The 19,932-nt window shown below is 44.2% G+C and overlaps 1 protein-coding gene across 1 annotated transcript in view; it reads right to left on the bottom strand.

Annotated features, from left to right (window-relative positions):
- Nucleotides 1-1,939: 1,939 nt before the first annotated feature.
- LOC115103873 (voltage-dependent calcium channel gamma-1 subunit-like) overlaps nucleotides 1,940-19,932 on the bottom strand; it is a 34,784-nt gene continuing 16,791 nt past the window's right edge. Inside the window, exons 2-4 of the mRNA XM_029624893.2 lie at nucleotides 14,968-15,042; nucleotides 4,188-4,325; nucleotides 1,940-3,981 (exon numbers count right to left, since the gene is read on the bottom strand). Of these exons, the coding sequence (XP_029480753.1) occupies nucleotides 3,752-3,981; nucleotides 4,188-4,325; nucleotides 14,968-15,042 (443 nt within the window). The 3' untranslated portion in view covers nucleotides 1,940-3,751. The remainder of the gene's footprint in view (nucleotides 3,982-4,187; nucleotides 4,326-14,967; nucleotides 15,043-19,932) is intronic.

Genomic DNA, 19,932 nt, shown 5'->3' with positions numbered 1-19,932 from the left:
GATTCCTCCTTCCTTTCATCACCCCTACACACAGTGAGGAGACGCTTCCAAAGACTCCTCCTTCCTTTCATCACCCCTACACACAGTGAGGAGACGCTTCCAAAGACTCCTCCTTCCTTTCATCACCCCCTACACACAGTGAGGAGACGCTTCCAAAGACTCCTCCTTCCTTTCATCACCCCCTACACACAGTGAGGAGACGCTTCCAAAGACTCCTCCTTCCTTTCATCACCCCCTACACCCAGTGAGGAGACGCTTCCAAAGACTCCTCCTTCCTTTCATCACCCTCTACACACAGTGAGGAGACGCTTCCAAAGACACCTCCTTCCTTTCATCACCCCCTACACACAGTGAGGAGACGCTTCCAAAGACACCTCCTTCCTTTCATCACCCCCTACACCCAGTGAGGATACGCTTCCAAAGACTCCTTCCTTTCATCACCCCCTACACACAGTGAGGAGACGCTTCCAAAGACACCTCCTTCCTTTCATCACCCCTACACACAGTGAGGAGACGCTTCCAAAGACTCCTCCTTCCTTTCATCACCCCCTACACACAGTGAGGAGACGCTTCCAAAGACTCCTCCTTCCTTTCATCACCCCCTACACACAGTGAGGAGACGCTTCCAAAGACTCCTCCTTCCTTTCATCACCCCTACACACAGTGAGGATACGCTTCCAAAGACTCCTCCTTCCTTTCATCACCCCCTACACACAGTGAGGAGACGCTTCCAAAGACTCCTCCTTCCTTTCATCACCCCTCACCCAGTGAGGATACGCTTCACTCCTCCTTCCTTTCATCACCCCCTACACCCAGTGAGGAGACGCTTCCAAAGACTCCTCCTTCCTTTCATCACCCTCTACACACAGTGAGGAGACGCTTCCAAAGACTCCTCCTTCCTTTCATCACCCTCTACACACAGTGAGGAGACGCTTCCAAAGACTCCTCCTTCCTTTCATCACCCCCTACACACAGTGAGGAGACGCTTCCAAAGACTCCTCCTTCCTTTCATCACCCCCTACACCCAGTGAGGAGACGCTTCCAAAGACTCCTCCTTCCTTTCATCACCCCCTACACACAGTGAGGAGACGCTTCCAAAGACTCCTCCTTCCTTTCATCACCCCCTACACCCAGTGAGGAGACTCTTCCAAAGACTCCTCCTTCCTTTCATCACCCCCTACACCCAGTGAGGATACGCTTCCAAAGACTCCTTCCTTTCATCACCCCCTACACACAGTGAGGAGACGCTTCCAAAGACTCCTTCCTTTCATCACCCCCTACACCCAGTGAGGATACGCTTCCAAAGATTCCTCCTTCCTTTCATCACCCCCTACACACAGTGAGGAGACGCTTCCAAAGATTCCTCCTTCCTTTCATCACCCCCTACACCCAGTGAGGATACGCTTCCAAAGACTCCTTCCTTTCATCACCCCCTACACCCAGTGAGGATACTTCAAAGATTCCTCCTTCCTTTCATCACCCCTACACACAGTGAGGAGACGCTTCCAAAGACTCCTCCTTCCTTTCATCACCCCCTACACCCAGTGAGGAGACTCTTCCAAAGACTCCTCCTTCCTTTCATCACCCCCTACACCCAGTGAGGAGACGCTTCCAAAGACTCCTTCCTTTCATCACCCCCTACACACAGTGAGGAGACGCTTCCAAAGATTCCTCCTTCCTTTCATCACCCAGTGAGGATACGCTTCCAAAGACTCCTCCTTCCTTTCATCACCCCCAGAACATGGCCTCGCTCTACCGCCACTCACTGTCCGAGCCCTGAGTTTTCTAGATATTCCCCTCTATGGCCATGATTCAAGGCTTTATTCTCAAAACAGGTTTGTGTTCATTGGGCCAGCCCATTTCTTACGTTTTGTACCTAAATGAACACGACCCAGGTGTCTTGTATACAGGAGAGAAGGACGGAAGAGATACAGGAAACTGGCCTTCTTCCAAGCTAGATATGTGAATTTATTTTACTTAGAAATGCATGGTTTCATGGTTATCATAACATGTACGCACAACTGAAGACAACCACTGTACTGTAATTCATCATTCCATACCAAAAGCTAGTTCTAACAGACAAGGACCGATAAGATGGCGAAGCAAGTTTTTGTCTGCTACACTTACGAAGTCTTATGGAGTGTTTAGTAACCATAGTGCCAGTACCTTTATCAACTGCCCTCATCTATTCAATCAAAAATCAAATGGGGAAAGCAATGGTATTAGCAACTTGCAAGCTTGTTTTGAGACATTAGTAATGTACATTTGTGTTATCAAAAAGAATCCTTGTTTAACACTTCCACTGAGTAAATACAAAAGCAGTATCATCCATAACAAAAATAATGTACCCACTGGGTTTTTACAATACACCTATTTCTTGTCTGTCCATAGAAGCCAAAGATGAACGGTAACATGGGAGAGAAGTCCAGTTTAGTTTGGCTGAAAAGATTGGACATTTGGGAAATATATCTATTAAAGCTATTTACTGGTTCTAAATGGTACATATTAAGGCTCTCGAGTTTGTTGAACTGAATGCCCCTGAAAGTGTTGGCTACTGAGTACCTTCCAAGTTTGAAATTAAATGCATCAGATGCTAACTAAAATCAGAACTAGAAGAAATTGATACCTTCATCAACAACAACAAAAATAGATTGCTTGGTTCACCTAAATTGAATGGGATCAAATAGTCCAAGAAATTAGGCTGCAATGTTTTCAGCTCTTAAAAAGCAGTTTTTTTTTGTGTTTGGTGTGCACCTGCTAGAACTGAATCTTTTCCAACCCAAGCATTCAGTGGGCTGTTGGTGTTTAGCATACTGCCTGGTATGCACACTAAACTCACTACACAACATTATTTGCTTCTCCAATTTGCTGCGACAGCCATGTATTATTCTTATAAAAGTAAGTCCTTTTGAATACTGAAAATACTTCTTTTTTCCCCACTATAAATCTAACATGACCTAAATTCTATAATTAAAATGGATCATTTTAATATCACTTTACGTCACAATTAGTGTTATGTATGCTGTGAATATATATTTTTTAAAAGGAGTTGCAATATTAAATGCTTAATTATGAAGTAATAATCTGGCATCTGATTCTAACAATTTCCTGGTTTATCTTGAAATCTGCCTGAATACATTTGACATAAATTCATTGCAAGTGCTTGATGCACTGGAAATAACAGAACCATCCCAGTTATAAATTGATTGACTTATGTACAGAATTATCATAAAAAACACACATTGTGAAAAAGGTGGATTCATAGGTCAAATGTCAATCCATTACTATTTATACCATTAAATAACATGTCAAAATGTATCATTAACCAGGTTTCCATCCAATTTCATGCTGATTAATTACCGGATACTTGAAAAAAAGTAACGACTGGGCTGATGGAAACAGGAAATGCCGGTGCAGTTTTATAAAACAGACAATTTGCATCAATCGACATGGTGGGATGTTTTATGTGTCTGTAAAATTAATTATGCGAGAAATGGCAGTGGAAATGCCTTTTATCTGCAAATATTTATATAATAACTATCACATCGGCGTAAACTTGGAGTCACACAATGCCACTTGTGTGGTCCTCCACTATGACTCGGGAAAGCATGCAGGACACGACTGCTCCCAAGCGCTGTGTGAAATAATCCTCTGGTTCCACTATGTCACAACACAAAGTTGATCTTGATCGTGATCTTATTGCTTTTAAAACAAAGTGTCACTCTCTTCCTCGTCTCATCCCTCTTGTCTATTACTCCACTTCGTGTTCAGCGTCCATGCAGGACTCCCAGGGGTTTTGGGGCATGCGGGGCATGGAGAGCAGGAGGAGGCCGAGGCCACTGAGGAAGAGAAGGCAGAAGCCGGCACAGGCACAGGCGAAGGACCAGGCGTAGGAGTAGTCTATCCAGATGGTTTCCTCGCTCTCGATCATCCGCTTTACCGACTGACGCATCACCTCCACTGAGATGATGGCGCACAGACCTGCGATTGGGCATAGAGGGAGAGAGGAGGATGGGTTAACGGGCATGACCTCCAATCACAGGTAAGCAGTTGAATCAGATATTATTTGTTTTTAATTTGCTATACTATATTATGATTTTAGTACTGTATCTGTTCCCTTAACACACTGATAACAGTACAACCAAAAGATTACAGAGGTAATGTGCTATCTGCGTATCTGGTCTCACCTGCGAAAGCGAAGAACATTCCGGCAGGTTTGAGGATGTAGTCATTTCCCTTCTTGAAGGAGCACAGGAGACACAAGGTGCCCAGGATCATAAAGGCCAGGCTGAAGATGGCGATGGCCGCTGCCGAGATATTGTACTCTGAAAAGAGAGCAAATAGAGGTCACTTCAAGATGACCCCTGACCTATGAAAATATAGTATGCCATTTAGCAGACGCTTTTATCCAAAGCGACTTACAGTCATGCATGCATATGGGTGGTCGTGGGAATAAAGCCCACTACCTTGGCGTTACCTGTGCCATGCTCTACCAACCGAGTTGGAATGTATGTAAACACACAACACAGGAGGAGGTTAAAGTTTCCTCTTTCCACTGATACAGGGTCAGACATTTTGCCATCCAGATAGGATTGAGGGAAGGGTAGTCTGATCCTAGATCTGTGGTTAAGCGCAACTTCTATCTTAAGCAATTGTACATACTGTAAACTTGTAGAGTGCTACTTTCCTCCTATAACACTAAAAATACCTCTCTAAACTGGATCTGCAGAAATTAACTTTAGTTTTCAATACTCAAATTGTTTTTGTTTTTTTACGTTACAGTACACGAAAAGGTAAGAAAGAGTCATTGTGGTGGGTTGTGGGGGTTAATGTCTTTGTATGTGTATATAAAATCAGCCAGAAGCCGATAGGAGGCTTACCAAGAAAAATGGTTTTATTCCAGAGCAGCATGAGTCCTTATGTCTCTAGCTGAATTATATCAATTATTTTTCATGACACTGCAGCACTGGATGTGCAAACACTCATGGTGATTTCTTCCATTTGTCTTTAGTTTTATGCCTGAGAAAATAGTTGAAGGGACCTAACTGAATTGTTACGTGTGCAGACCAATTTAGTTTGTCACCTCATTGTACAGTACATGAGGTTGTGTACAGTCACAGAATGGACAATTAAATATAGATATTTTTTAATGAACAGGAGTGTGAAGCATGATAAGGAAAACGGAATTTCACTTGTTTGGTGGAATCTGCCATCAGTCAAACTAACAAGCTACCTAAATCAATCAAACAAACTAACGGAATGAAATAACGAGGTTACATTTGAAATGACATTGACCTCGAAGTCAAAAATTGTTGTGTGAAATGAGAGACATGTTACACAGTGAAAAAGTTCCTCTTGCAGTAAAGGCAGCCATCTTTATTCAACCAAAGGAGAGACATGGCATTATTGTACGTTGTTCCAAGCTATTCCAAGCTGCTTAACCAGCCATTCCGGTTATGTCGGTGTTGTAATGTGGATGGAGGAGCTAGGCTTTGATCTTCCACCTGCGCTCCTAGAATCGGTGCCCAGGGGAGAGCCTCTCCTCGGGGGCTCCCCTTCATCTCATTCTGGGGGAGGATGGGCCAATGCTGGCTCTCACCCCTTGAGTAGTCCTGGAATCATGCTATATCCTCGGATGGGGCCACAGTGTCTCCTGACCCCTCCTGTCTCAGCCTCCAGTATTTATGCTGCATTAGTTTATGTGTCGGGGGGCTAGGGTCAGTTTGTTATATCTGGAGTACTTCTCCTGTCCTATTCGGTGTCCTGTGTGAATCTAAGTGTGCGTTCTCTAATTCTCTCCTTCTCTCTTTCTTTCTCTCTCTCGGAGGACCTGAGCCCTAGGACCATGCCCCAGGACTACCTGACATGATGACTCCTTGCTGTCCCCAGTCCACCTGGCCATGCTGCTGCTCCAGTTTCAACTGGCCTGGGCCCTAGGACCATGTCCCAGGACTACCTGACATGATGACTCCTTGCTGTCCCCAGTCCACCTGGCCATGCTGCTGCTCCAGTTTCAACTGTTCTGCCTTACTATTATTCAACCATGCTGGTCATTTATGAACATTTGAACATCTTGGCCACGTTCTGTTATAATCTCCACCCGGCACAGCCAGAAGAGGACTGGCCACCCCACATATGCTCTCTCTAATTCTCTCTTTCTTTCTCTCTCTCGGAGGACCTGAGCCCTAGGACCGTGCCCCAGGACTACCTGACATGATGACTCCTTGCTGTCCCCAGTCCACCTGACTGTGCTGCTGCTCCAGTTTCAACTGTTCTGCCTTATTATTATTCGACCATGCTGGTCATTTATGAACATTTGAACATCTTGGTCATGTTCTGTTATAATCTCTACCCGGCACAGCCAGAAGAGGACTGGCCACCCCACATAGCCTGGTTCCTCTCTAGGTTTCTTCCTAGGTTTTGGCCTTTCTAGGGAGTTTTTCCTAGCCACCGTGCTTTTACACCTGCATTGTTTGCTGTTTGGGGTTTTAGGCTGGGTTTCTGTACAGCACTTTGAGATATCAGCTGATGTACGAAGGGCTATATAAATAAATTTGATTTGATTTGATATCCTGCATGGAGTGCTAGCGCTCTTCCCCTTGCCACCCCAGAGAGAGGGGTGAGTGATGTCAGTCTAGGCTGGATCAGTGGTGTAATGTCTCAGGTATGGGCTGAAAGATCTCTTTTGCGCTCTATCTGGTGCTTTAGTGATTTATTATCCCAGTGGCATTTTCAGTTTAGCTCTGTTTACGCTGCTTGGATGGATCTGCCTGTGGCTAGTCGTACTGACAGCGCTGGATCTGCCTGTGGCTAGTCGTACTGACAGAGCTGGATCTGCCTGTGGCTAGTCGTACTGACAGCGCTGGATCTGCCTGTGGCTAGTCGTACTGACAGCGCTGGATCTGCCTGTGGCTAGTCGTACTGACAGCGCTGGATCTGCCTGTGGCTAGTCGTACTGACAGCGCTGGATCTGCCTGTGGCTAGTCGTACTGACAGCGCTGGATCTGCCTGTGGCTAGTCGTACTGACAGCGCTGGATCTGCCTGTGGCTAGTCGTACTGACAGCGCTGGATCTGCCTGTGGCTAGTCGTACTGACAGCGCTGGATCTGCCTGTGGCTAGTCGTACTGACAGCGCTGGATCGGAGCTCTATGGCCATGTTCCATATAAATGGTAACCATTGGTTTATTGAGGAGTGAAGAATCCCAATGGGCATTTGGAATGGGTCAGTGCCACATTTCAACGTAAGGGCTATTTCTATTTCTGGGGCTAGCCATTAGCAATTTCATGAGGTGTGTGTGTTTGTGTGTGTAAATATATTATGAGGTTACACAAACTTACACAAAATAAGCTTTAGACCACACTAATTATCAAGAGATTTTTCATCTATATTCTTCGTAGCTGTCTATTTACCACCACAAACCAATGCTGGCACTAAGACCGCACTCAATGAGCTGTATACGGCCATAAGCAAACAGGAGGCGGAGCTCCTAGTGGCCGGGGACTTTAATGCAGGGAAACTTCAATCCATTTGTACATGATTTCTACCAGCATGTTAAATGTGCAACGAGGGAAAAAACTCTAGACCACCTTTACTCCACACACAGAGACGCGTACAAAGCTCTCTCTCACCCTCCATTTGGCAAATCTGACCATAATTCTATCCTCCTGATTCCTGCTTACAAGCAAAAACTAAAGCAGGACGCACCAGTGAAGCAGATGCTAAACTATAGAACTGTTTCGCTAGCACAGACTGGAATATGTTCCGGGATTCTTCCGATGGCATTGAGGAATACACCACATCAGTCACTGGCTTCATCAATAACTGCATCAATGACGTCTTCCCCACAGTGACTGTATGTACATACCCCAACCACAGGCCATGGATTACAGGCAACATCCACACTGAGCTAAAGGTTAGAGCTGCCGCTTTCAAGGAGCTGGACTCTAACCCGGAAGCTTATAAGAAATTCCGCTCTGCTCTCCGACGAACCATCAAACAGGCAAAGCGTCAATACAGGACTAAGATTGAATCGTACTACACCGGCTCTGATACTCGTCGGATGTGGCAGAGCTTGTAAACTATTGCAGACTACAAAGGGAAGCACAGCCGCGAGCTGCCCAGTGACACAAGCCTACCAGATGAGCAAAATTACTTCTATGCTCGCTTCGAGGCAAATAACACTGAAACATGCATGATAGCATCAGCTGTTCTGGACGATTGTGTGATCACTCTCTTACTCTCTCGTAGCCGATGTGAGTAAGACCTTTAAACAGGTCAACATTCACAAGGTCGCAGGGCCAGATGGATTACCAGGATGTGTACTCCGAGCATGAGTCTGTAATACCAACATGTTTCAAGCAGACCACCATAGTCCCTGTGCCCAAGAACACTAAGGTAACCTGCCTAAATGACTACTAACCCGTAGCACTCTTATCTGTAGCCATGAAGTGCTTTGAAAGGCTGGTCATGGCTCACATCAACACCATTATCCCAGAAACCCTAGACCTACTCCAATTTGCATACCGCCCCAACAGATCCACAGACGATGCAATTTCTATTGCACTCCATACTGCCCATTCCCACCTGGACAAAAGGAAAACCTATGTGAGAATGCTATTCATTGACTACAGCTCAGCGTTCAACACCATAGTGCCCTCAAAGCTCATCACTAAGCTAAGGACCCTGACACTAAACACCTCCCTCTGCAACTGGATCCTGGACTTCCTGAGGGGCCGCCCCCAGGTGGTAAGGGTAGGCAACAACACATCCGCCACGCTGATCCTCAACACGGGGGCCCCTTGGGTGCGTGCTCAGTCCCCTCCTGTACTCCCTACTCACTAGGCTGATACCTATGAAGTGTGCACCCATGAAATGGGGTAAGGCTGTACATTTGCGATATATGAATTTCCAATACACACAATAATAGACTGACTGGGAAGGTGATTTCTCACAGTCAAAGTCCTGCAATAAGAGAGCCCACAGCTCATCCCGCAGTACACTGCATCCTTCTCCCTCTGAAACGCTGCACCTCTCTCCCGACCTGCTGCAGCCACACTCTGCTTGTTGCTTTAAACAGATGTGCGATTCAACAAACACCATGTTGTTAGTTCTCAAACCATGCTTATTGCGGGACTTTAAAGAGCGACTTCCTTTAAAAAGCAACAAATCCCTTTGAAAACGGCCTACGTGGTATCAGTATGAGCCAGAAACAGTTATTTTAAAGTCAAAATGTACTGCAGTATAAATATGATAATTTTTGTGATGAAGTCAGTCTGGTCTAAAACGGAGTTTGGAACATCCATGCATCACAACAGGTAGAAGGTTGGGTTTTGATTTGACGATGTCCATTTGCCCACTAACATGGAGTGAACCGCTTCGGTGATTGCTCTCTATCCAATAGCATAGACAGTGAGACAGACCTGCCCAGCAACTCCGACTTTGTTTACAAAAGACATCACGTCGTGCATTTTTTTACTCGAGAAATACTGCCGCAAACACCTTACAGGCTGACTACACCGCTCACATCGGGTGCCTGAGCGTTGCAAAATACATTTAGAACTCTATATTATTCTATTATTGCACCCACACTGCTAGTGCGCGCAAACGAGCGTCTGCGTTGCCAAGGGCTAAAATAGAAGTCCGTTCCATTCCTGATGCAGATCGCGCTGCAAGTCCTGCCTCTCCCATCTCCTCGTTGGTTTATAGAAGCAGGTACCCACGTGCCATCTCCTCATTGGTTATACCCACGTGGGTGACTGAAAGACGAACGAGGTCAGTGGCAGTAATGCACGTAATTTATGAAAGTTGCCAATCGCAATATAAAGTCGAGAAGAAAAAACCTGGAAGGAGGAGAGATGACTATAAACGATCCGGTTGACCGTTTTATGTGTGGATTAATTGGTGGAGTAGAGGACCTTGTGCATTTCAGGTAAAATAACTCAATGTTTATATCCCAGGAAAAATTTGCTAGCAACATCAAGCTAGCTAAATAGGACAAATTAGCTAGTAAGTGCAAGCTAGCTAGCTAAATTGCCATAAATGTTTAATGCTTTTCGATCTGTCCCCAAATTAATATACATGGTTCAGTTTGTTTTGATATTTTAACCTGGTGTCGTGATCGCGTTTGGTGTGGGGGGACAAAATACATTTATGCATGATGGCGCACGCGCACAGCCGATTCGGGTTCCGTGTTAGTCAGATGAAAAATTGCACAACTAAAACATCCTTGGCAAAAACGTCAAAATTAATTAGAGATTTCTTCTGGGGATTTTTAGGAAGTGAAGTAGGCTTCCGCATCTACAATGTCTCATGGGGGACAAACATTAACCAAACGTGTAATTAGTCAGAAAACAAACCACCAAGACTGAAATCCAATTTTTCTAATGAGCAGAAAGAAAAAAACATGTGCCGATCGGCGTGTTCAGTGGCTCTTTAACTGTGTGAAATCACCTCACTAGTCAGCCTATTGTACTATTGAACAGTCATATAGCTTTACCTATAGTGTCTGCCCCCATGAAATGGTGCATCAGCCTACTCAGTGACACCCACAGATTACAATTCGGAAGTGTTTACACAAATATTAGCATCATAGCTCTTATTGCAGGACTTTGACTGTGAGAAATCACCTCCCCAGTGACCCGTGCAAACAAAAATGAGTCGTTAGGACGTCCTCAGAACGTCAAATGGTTTTGTCATGGTCACCTGGACGTCAAAACAGTGACATGCTCGTATCTCCTGATCTATGTGAACTGTCTTTACGTTTCTTAACAAAAAAGATTGAAAATATTACATCACAGATTTGCAGTAGCCAGTCTTACACCAGCAATTCTTGTTCAGAGGCACAAGAGGCAATTACTCTGAGACAGTCTAATGTTTCCTATTGCTCATTTGAGAAAAAAATCCATTACAACTCTTCTTATATGTACTCATATACACAACGTACTTATAACGTATGTTCTTATAAACGATGTCTTTACAAGCCGGTGAATTTACAGGTATACAGGTATATTATTTCAATATGATCCGATGTACACAACGGAAGTTAGATGTACAGTGGGGCAAAAAAGTATTTAGTCAGCCACCTATTGTGCAAGTTCTCCCACTTAAGAAGATGAGAGAGGCCTGTAATTTTCATCATAGGTACACTTCAACTATGACAGACAAAATGAGAAAAGAAATCCAGAAAATCACATTGTAGGATTTTTAATGAATGTATTTGCAAATTATGGTGGAAAATAAGTATTCTGTAAAAAAAAAACATGGCATGCTTGCTCCATCCTGCTGACGCAGTGGACTAATTCCATGGATAGAGAACAGAAGGTCACAGGTTTGAATCTCACTGACGCCGTGCCATAATAAAAAATACATGTATTTGCATGATTAATGCCTAAGCAAGATTTCCATGTTCTTGAAACATTCAGGGAAAGTTTTACGGGAGTTATTCAAAAAACACCAAATAACCTATAATTTCTGTTCTCAGAACAGAAAAAATTCCAGGGAACCATAGTAAAATGTTCTCAGAACCTCCCTGCCACCTAAAAACAAACATTCCCAGAACATGCTAAATTATCATTTAGTATTCAGAATGTTAAAAAAAAAAATCAGTTCTACTGGTCAGGAAACATATGGCTTCGTTCGCAGAACCAATGGGAAACCAAAATTTACGTTTCCACAATTTCCTAGGAACCAAATGTGCTAGCTGGCTATCCATTCAGTTAACTTGGCCGCGTCCCTTGGTATACTGGGAAAAGTCCATATACTTCAATGTTTCTGCTTGTGTTGAAACCAAGGCTTATGGACAAATGCTAACAAAGACCAAGGGCCCCATTCAACCCGTAGCGCTGAAGAGCTGCGCTACTGCGCGTTAGGAAAGTAAAGGCAATCTTCCGACTGCACTGACAGTTAGGACTCCATAAGTCGGCTCAATCGGAAATGACCTTTAAATTTCAAACGCGCTGTAGCGCTGAACTTTGGTGACGTGGATTGAATCCAGCCCCAAGGCACCATTGGTTATGTGGGTAAGGCTTAGAATGAAGGGGTATGTCTGGCTCTTTGTGATTTGGTCTTTGTTAGCGTTTGTTCCTAAAACTAAGGAGACAATGGGCAGCCCTGCCATGCGCCTAGCATGGAGTTGAGATGTATCCAATTTGGCTTGTACTATTTACCACCCATGTTTCATATCCCATGTTGCATATTTGTTTTTATGACTCTCCCTTTGAATCTTCTCTAATGAAACATTCTGTCAAAAGGACATCAAAGAAGACACACATTTTGTTCTTGAAGAGAATAAACCAATATACAGGTAAGTGCCAAAATAAAGGAAACACTTGTGTAAATGAAGGATATAAAGCAGGTGTGGTTCACGAGTTAATTAAGCAATTAAAACATCCCACCATGCTTAGGGGTTATGTATATAAATGCCCAGTTCACCATTATTTTGGGTACCATGGCTAGATGAAGAGATCTCAGTGACTTTGAAAGAGGGGTCTCAAAGGAGCATAGTGGGCTTAAAGTGTGTGGGTGTGTTACTATACTTGAGTACCAAAAGTCCTCACAAGTATAGTAAGACATAGCTGTGTGTGTGTAAATATATTATGATCTACACCCTACTAATTGGGTCTGACAAGGCCCTGCATGTGCTTGGTGCCCTTACGTGCATCACATGGAAGTCCTGTCATATGTGAGAGTACATGTGTCTAATGGGCCAAGCATGTGCGCAGTACTGGCAGGGTGACCAAGGGGGCTAGTGGGGAGATGGGAGAAGGACAATATCCAGGAGAGAAGGGAATTGGCGGTGACATGGGGTTCCATCACGCTACCTGCCGGAGCTTATATCCACTCAGTTGACTTTGCCGCAACCCTTGCGCCTACCAAAACTGAATATACTTAAATGTTTCTGCTTGTGTTGAAAATAATTCAAGGCTGATGGCCAAATCCTAAGAATGACCAAATCACCATTGGTTGTGAAGCAGTAAGTCTGGTTCTTTGTACGTTTGTTTTTGTTAACATTTGTCCATGAAACTTAGGAGACAACGGGCAGCCCTGCCTTGCCCCTAGCATGGACTGTTTGAGTTGAGATGGATCCAATTTGGCTTGTATTATTCACCACCCATGTTTCATATCCAGAGTTGCCAATTTTTTTTATGACTGTTCCCTTTGAATATTCCCTTATGAAACATTCTGTCAGAAGGACATCAAAGAATACACTTCTTCTGTTCTTGAAGACACACTACATGACCAAAAGTATGTGGACACCTGCTCATCTCATTCCAAAATCATGGGCATTAAAATGGAGTTGGTCCCCCCTTTCCTGCTATAACAACATCCACTGTTCTGGGAAGACTTTCCACTAGATGTTGGAACATTGCTGTGGGGACTTGCTTCCATTCAGCCACAAGAGCATTAGTGAGGTCGGGCATTGATGTTGGGCGATTAGGCCTGGATCACTGCCTGGCTCATTCCAATTCATCCCAAAGGTGTTCGATGGGGGTTCTGTATGGAATTTGCTTTGTGCACAGGGAGCATTATCATGCTGAAACAAGAAAGGGCCTTTCCTAAACTGTTGCCACAAAGTTGGAAGCACAAAATTGTCTAGAATGCCATTGAATGCTGTAGCGTTACAATTTCCCTTCACTGGAACTAAGGGGCCTAGCCGAACCATGAAAAACATCCCCAGACCATTATTCCTCCTCCACCAAACTTTACAGTTGGCACTATGCATTGGGGAAGGTAGCGTTCTCCTGGCATCCGGCACCCCCAGATTCGTCCATCGGACTTGCCAGATGGTGAAGCGTGATTCATCACTCCAGAGACAGGTTTCCACTGCTTCAGAGTCCAATGGCGACATGCTTTACACCACTCCAGCCGATGCTTAGCATTGCGCATGGTAATCTTAGGCTTATGTGTGGCTGCTCGGCCATGGAAACCCATTTCATGAAGCTCCCGACAAACAGTTCTTATGTTAATGTTTCTTCCAGAGGCAGTTTGCAACTCAGTAGTGAGTTTTGCAACCGAGGAGAGATTATTTTTATGCGCCACTCGCTTCAGCAGTCGGCGGCCCCGTTCTGTGAGCTTGTGTGGCCTACCACTTTGAGGCTGAGCCATTGTTGCTCCTAGACATTTCCACTTCACAATAACAGCACTTACAGTTGACCGGGGCAGCTCTAGCAGGGCAGAAATTTTACGAACTGACTTGTAAAGGTGGCATCCTATGACGGTGCCAAGTTGAAGGTCACTGAGCTCTTCAGTAAGGCCATTCTACTGCCAAAGTTTGTCTATGGCGATTGCATGGCTGTGTGCTTGCTTTTATACACCTGTCTGCAACGGGTTTGGTTGAAATAGTCAAATCCACTCATTTGAAGGCGTGGCCACATACTTTTGTATATATAGTGTATAAACCAAGTGTACAAAATATTAGGAACATCTGCTCTTTCCATGACATAGGCTGAACAGGGGAATCCAGGTGAAAGCTATGGTCCCTTATCACTTCAATCAGTGTAGATGAAGGGGAGGAGACAGGTTAAAGAAGGATTTTTAAGCCATGAGACAAGTGAGACATAAATTGTGTGTGTGCCATTTGAACGGGGTATGGTAGTAGGTGCCAGGCACACTGATTTGAGTGTGTCAAGAACTGCAATGCTGCTGAGTCTTTCACACTCAACAGTTTCCCATGTGTATCAAGAATGGTCCATCACCCAAAGGACATCAGCCAACTTAACACAACTGTGGTAAGTAAGCATTGGATTCACCATGAGCCAGTATCACCGTGGAACGCTTTCGATGCCTTGTAAGAGCCCATGTCCCGACGAAATTGAGGTTGTTCTGAGGTCAAAGGGGGTGCAACACAATAGTAGGAAGATGTTCCTAATGTTTTGTACACTCAGTGTACATGAAAGTTACAAAACAGAATCATGGTGTGTTAGCCATTATTAACTTGTGTATGGATGAGGCACAAAATAAACCTTACCTTTCTGGGTTTTGACTTCAAAAATCTCAGACTCGTCCCCAGGAGTGAAGTGTTTGAAGTAAGTGCAGTTCTCCGCTGTTGGAGACATGAAAACACAGTCAGCTGGAGGTTCAGATAGTAGCACTTCAGGCAATTTTTCTCATCAATACACTGAACATCATAGAAGTTACTAAATAATCGGGAAAATAGCTATATTTCATAATAGATGCACAACACTTCGGAAATAAAAATAGCGTAATAGACCAATGTGTTTACCAAAAACTGTTTCACGAGTCTTCCACAAATGTAAAGATGCTAACTTCATAAAAAACAGATTTTGATGCTTTTTACCTGGACTACCTTTAAGCTACTTGCATAACCAATGAACGAGCATTCTGTAGTTGTTAATCCACACGGATCAACATTTAGGCGCACCCCTTTCATCTGATGGTTTGCGGTGAGTTTACATAAAACCCTTATCTGCACCCTGTTCATTGACAGTGTCTGATTTTGTGTTAACATAGGTTATGTTGGGCATCCATAAATGGCGCATCCAATAGGAAGTACTTTTAATTCAACTTGCCAAAATGATATAATTACTCCTGTGTATACAAAAATAAATACATTCCTTCAAAACACTATACCACAGAGTGCATGATTGAGCCACAGAGGATGATTCGATTCTTTTTTTAAAAATAGCTGTGGATTGTTTTAAATCACAATGCCAAGGGCATAACCTACAGTTGAGAAGCGCGAAATTGGGCAGGCGGCGCACTATATCAGATAGCTGATTGTTGATTTGCGGCTGTCAGTGCAATTAGGCTATCAAAATTATCAACTCACTATAGGCCATTGAGCGAACAGTAGCGTATTTTATTGGCACTCTATAGCGGAGACCATCCGCCATATCCCCGGTGAGTGTGCATATTCACTGTCTTATTCATTGGGTCCCTGTTCCTGTAAGGACAATAATTCCCTCCCCCAGGCTAGTTGAACGTCATAGCCTGTGTCTCCAGTGTTGCCAACTTAGCAACTTTTGTCGTTATATTTAGCAAGTATTCAGACCCCTCTAGCGAATTAAAAAAAAAAAAATATCGACTAGCGACAAATCTAGCGACTTTTTCTGGTGTTATTGGAGACTCTGACGTGAAAGCACATATCGTTCTTACTCTTCTCAACGAGCAGCGGGTGCTGCCGTGGGCCCCACCCTTGTCCCAAAGCACTCGCAGGTGGCCCAGTCCTCGCGCAACAGTCCTTCCCAGCTGCAGTCAGAGCAGGAGATGTTCACCCCTCCACGTCCAGACTGTAAATGAATCGCGCATGCGGGAAACTCCCGCTGACTGATCCCGCCCTGGCTTACATTCAGGGTGGGATGTAAATGTAAAATGTTCTTTCTCTAAAATAAATCACTGCACAAAAATAAATCACTGCATTTGACTCACACAGCCTCAGTCACTTACTCACCTTGTCCACTGTGTGTGCCTCTCTGTGACATAAGCTAAACATCTAGCTGGCTAGCTCATCATGTCTCAGTCTAAACTGTACACTCAAAAATACAGAAAGGAGTGGGAATCAAACCCTGAATTCAAAGGTTGGTTGAAGCCGTTTATTGGAGATGATACACGGGCATACTGCCTGTATTGTAAGGCTGATTTCTACGCCAAACTGAGTTCCACCCAAAACAAGCTGACATTTATGGTTAAAAAAATTGACTGCCAAAAAGGCTGTGGCCACCATGGCATTAGCTGTCGCTGAACACTGTTCCATGCTGGCATGTGATCACATTGGAGAAGCATGTAGAGCTGCTTTCTCAGACTCCACTGCTGCTACCCATTTCAAAATGCACAGGACAAAGTGCACAGAGATGATTACTGGTGTTCTAGCACCATACTTTCTGAAAAAGTTGGTCGCAGATGTGGGTGAGCAGCGTTTCAGCCTCCTCCTCGATGAGTCCACGGATGTAAGTGTTTCTAAGTACCTGGGTGTTGTGATAAGGTACTTTAGTGACACCAAGCAGACAATTGTATCAACATTTCTGGGGCTTGTTGAGTTGGAGGGAGGAGATGCCAAATCTATAGCCCCATGCTGTTGTGGCTTTCCTCGAGAAGTGTTGTCTTAAAAAAGAGAAACTCCTGGGGATAGAGACTGACAATGCCTCTGTTATGACGAGGATTAACAATGGGGTCCATAAAGTGCTGAAGGAGGAGTATGGTCTCAAATATCTGGTTCTTATTCGCTGTGTGTGTTCTAAACATATTTAGGGTGTTTTTTTACTAACTTTTTTTGTCTCTCCCACAACGTTATTCCTCTCTCTTACAGCTTCCATCACAATTACAAGCACATTGCAAATTAGGCGATGACGTCATTTAGCGACTTCTAGCGACTTTTAGGACAGCCAATAGCTACTTTCCTTACTGAGGAGTTGGCAACACTGTAGTGCCTCCCCTTTTCAGAGGCCTCGATTAGATGGTTGCATTCAAGACGTCTTTATTGATCTGAGTCTGTCAGAGTAGCCTGCGATTTTGGTGGCATTAAAGATTCTGTTAGTCTCCAGTTATGGAGACGAAAGTGTCGTAGAACTGTATGAAATGTTTATAAATGGCCATTTTTTTCCGGATTCTCGTAAAAATGTCCATCTAGCCGAGCTCAGGACGTGTGCAAATAAAGGAAAATAAAAGCAGAACGGTATCTTTTTGCGAACAGTGAGTTAGTTATATTATTAGCCTAGTTTATGACTATCCAATCTACTCATCATGTTAGGAATAGAAGGCTATATCTTACATTAGTCTGCAAATAGATAGATGCATGCATTTCTTTATTTTTAGTGTAGAGGACTGCTAATTCCTATGTAGGTGACATTACATTACTGCTAATTCCTATGTAGGTGACATTACACTACTATAGCTGAGACGCATAGTAAAACAGGTTGGGCCCCATACAGGATATCTCTCACACACTCACTGTAATCATCCAGAACACTGTCACAACAGGATACTCCTAGCCACAGGTGCTAGCCGGCAGTTCGGCCACAACTCCCCTGAAGATAGGGACGCATACGCTCTTACACACTGACCCCAGAAGACAGGGACGACGCACATACAGTACACACATAGCTGCCGAGGACACCCAGATAAGACACCCACAGATTGGCAGAAAGCCTAGACTTAGAGACAAACTAACACACACACATAATCTCCCTCCCAGCCGAACATTGTGTGACTGAAGATAGCGCACACACCAGATCTCCTTTTCAGCTGAACGGGTGTGACGACCAAGAACAGGCATGGCAGGATTCTACGATGACGGACAGACAACAGAGCCAATGCCGGATGACTACACCCCAGCCTGATCCAATCCGAAGATCCGATCTCCTAGATATCAACCTACTTTCTGTTGTGTATATGAAGCTTGTACTTACTGTTAGCAAGGTGCCTTTTTGCTAGTCTCTGATGAGCTAACAGAGGGGCCTGTATATACGCCATACCAGATATCTTCACTCATAATAAACCTGTCGCTTGTCGTACAATCTACCACCTTGTCTGCATCGATCCTTGACCGACTCACCCTTTATCATATCCCATTATTAACATTAGCCTCCACTAACTTGAAACTCACACGCAGCCTATCGGGGCATCCCATTCACTTTGCCAGGACCAATGTGTTAACCCCTGGGGATCCGTGCTAAACACAAGTAAAAGCTGACCCACAGAATACGATCACAGCGATTGCAGAGGGCTAGGAGTATCGCCCTACGCTTTGATGCTAAACCAGAACTTCAAAACATCCATTCGCCAGCGAAACTATATTTGTAAACAGCGGCGACAGACGGCTGTGTCACTCAGACGTTTAGGGGGGGGGGGGGGGCTTCAGAGTCGCTCAACTCTGTTCTGTCACCGGAGAGGCCTGCTCTGCATGAGATACGTGGCATCTAATGTTCTGGGCCAACTGCAGGGATCACGCAGGAGTAAGTTACAGGCTGTCATGTAGAATTATGTGAGCTAAGCATGTTATCACATCGGCTCCAGCCTTTCTCATATCCACACATACACATGGGCTGGAATTCCCCTTCTCCCAGGACAACTAGGAAGATCGAGTTACTGGTGGGTGGGGTTGCCAGTTTGGATGTATTACTGAGAGAAGGCTAATCAAAAAAGATACACAAAGTATGTGCAGGTTCAATTAGCTGGATTTGGCGCCCATACATGGCGCCAGCAAAGCACTCTTTAATGAGTAGAATCCAGCAGACCAAATTTGGCACGTGATTAATGACTGAATTTTCTCAGTGTAAACTGGTTTTCTGGTTGAGAAGACATCATCATATAATCAGAGTACAACCAACTGGTCTGTGTTACAACCAGTTAAAGATGTATTTTTCAGTACAGGATGAAAAGCTAAAGTTAAATATGTCACATTTTGTCTAGTCAGATCACCAGATTTCCACCAGATAAAGATGTATTGTTCTGGTTACTTAAAATATGCTCACAAAACATCCTTATACGACTATTATACAACCTGACAATGAATGGTTTTGGTAAGGTAAAGGACCATGAAAAAGGATCTAAATGTGTTCATGTTTTGACTCTCACTAATAGAGGATGTTTTTGTGAATGAGGACAGAGACTGGTCATCAAGGGAAAACCCAGAGGTGGTTACTTAGCAACTGGCTTGTCTGCTCTTTTTATTAAGTAAGGCGGGCAGGGGAATGAGGTGGCTAGCCACAGAATTCATTTTTTTTGGTTTAGAGAGAGAGAGCTAGTTTATAGAAGAGTCAGAGTACATTCGGGCCTTTAAAGGTCAATTGCTGAGTCGCCTCAGCTCAACCCAGCCATTTTAAGTCGTTCACCCCTCAAACAAAAGCCTCGGCTCTAGCTTCGGTAGTATCTCTCCGCACCACAAACTCCTGTGTTAATAACTGTAATGGACCAGAAGGGATTCTTGTCATCATTGCTGAAGACCAAGTATCCTTTCATTGCGCTGAGAGGAGAG

Source organism: Oncorhynchus nerka, linkage group LG21 (assembly GCF_034236695.1).
Source record: "Oncorhynchus nerka isolate Pitt River linkage group LG21, Oner_Uvic_2.0, whole genome shotgun sequence".
Classification (NCBI taxonomy): domain Eukaryota; kingdom Metazoa; phylum Chordata; class Actinopteri; order Salmoniformes; family Salmonidae; genus Oncorhynchus; species Oncorhynchus nerka.
This window is presented reverse-complemented; position numbering and strand designations above follow the sequence as displayed.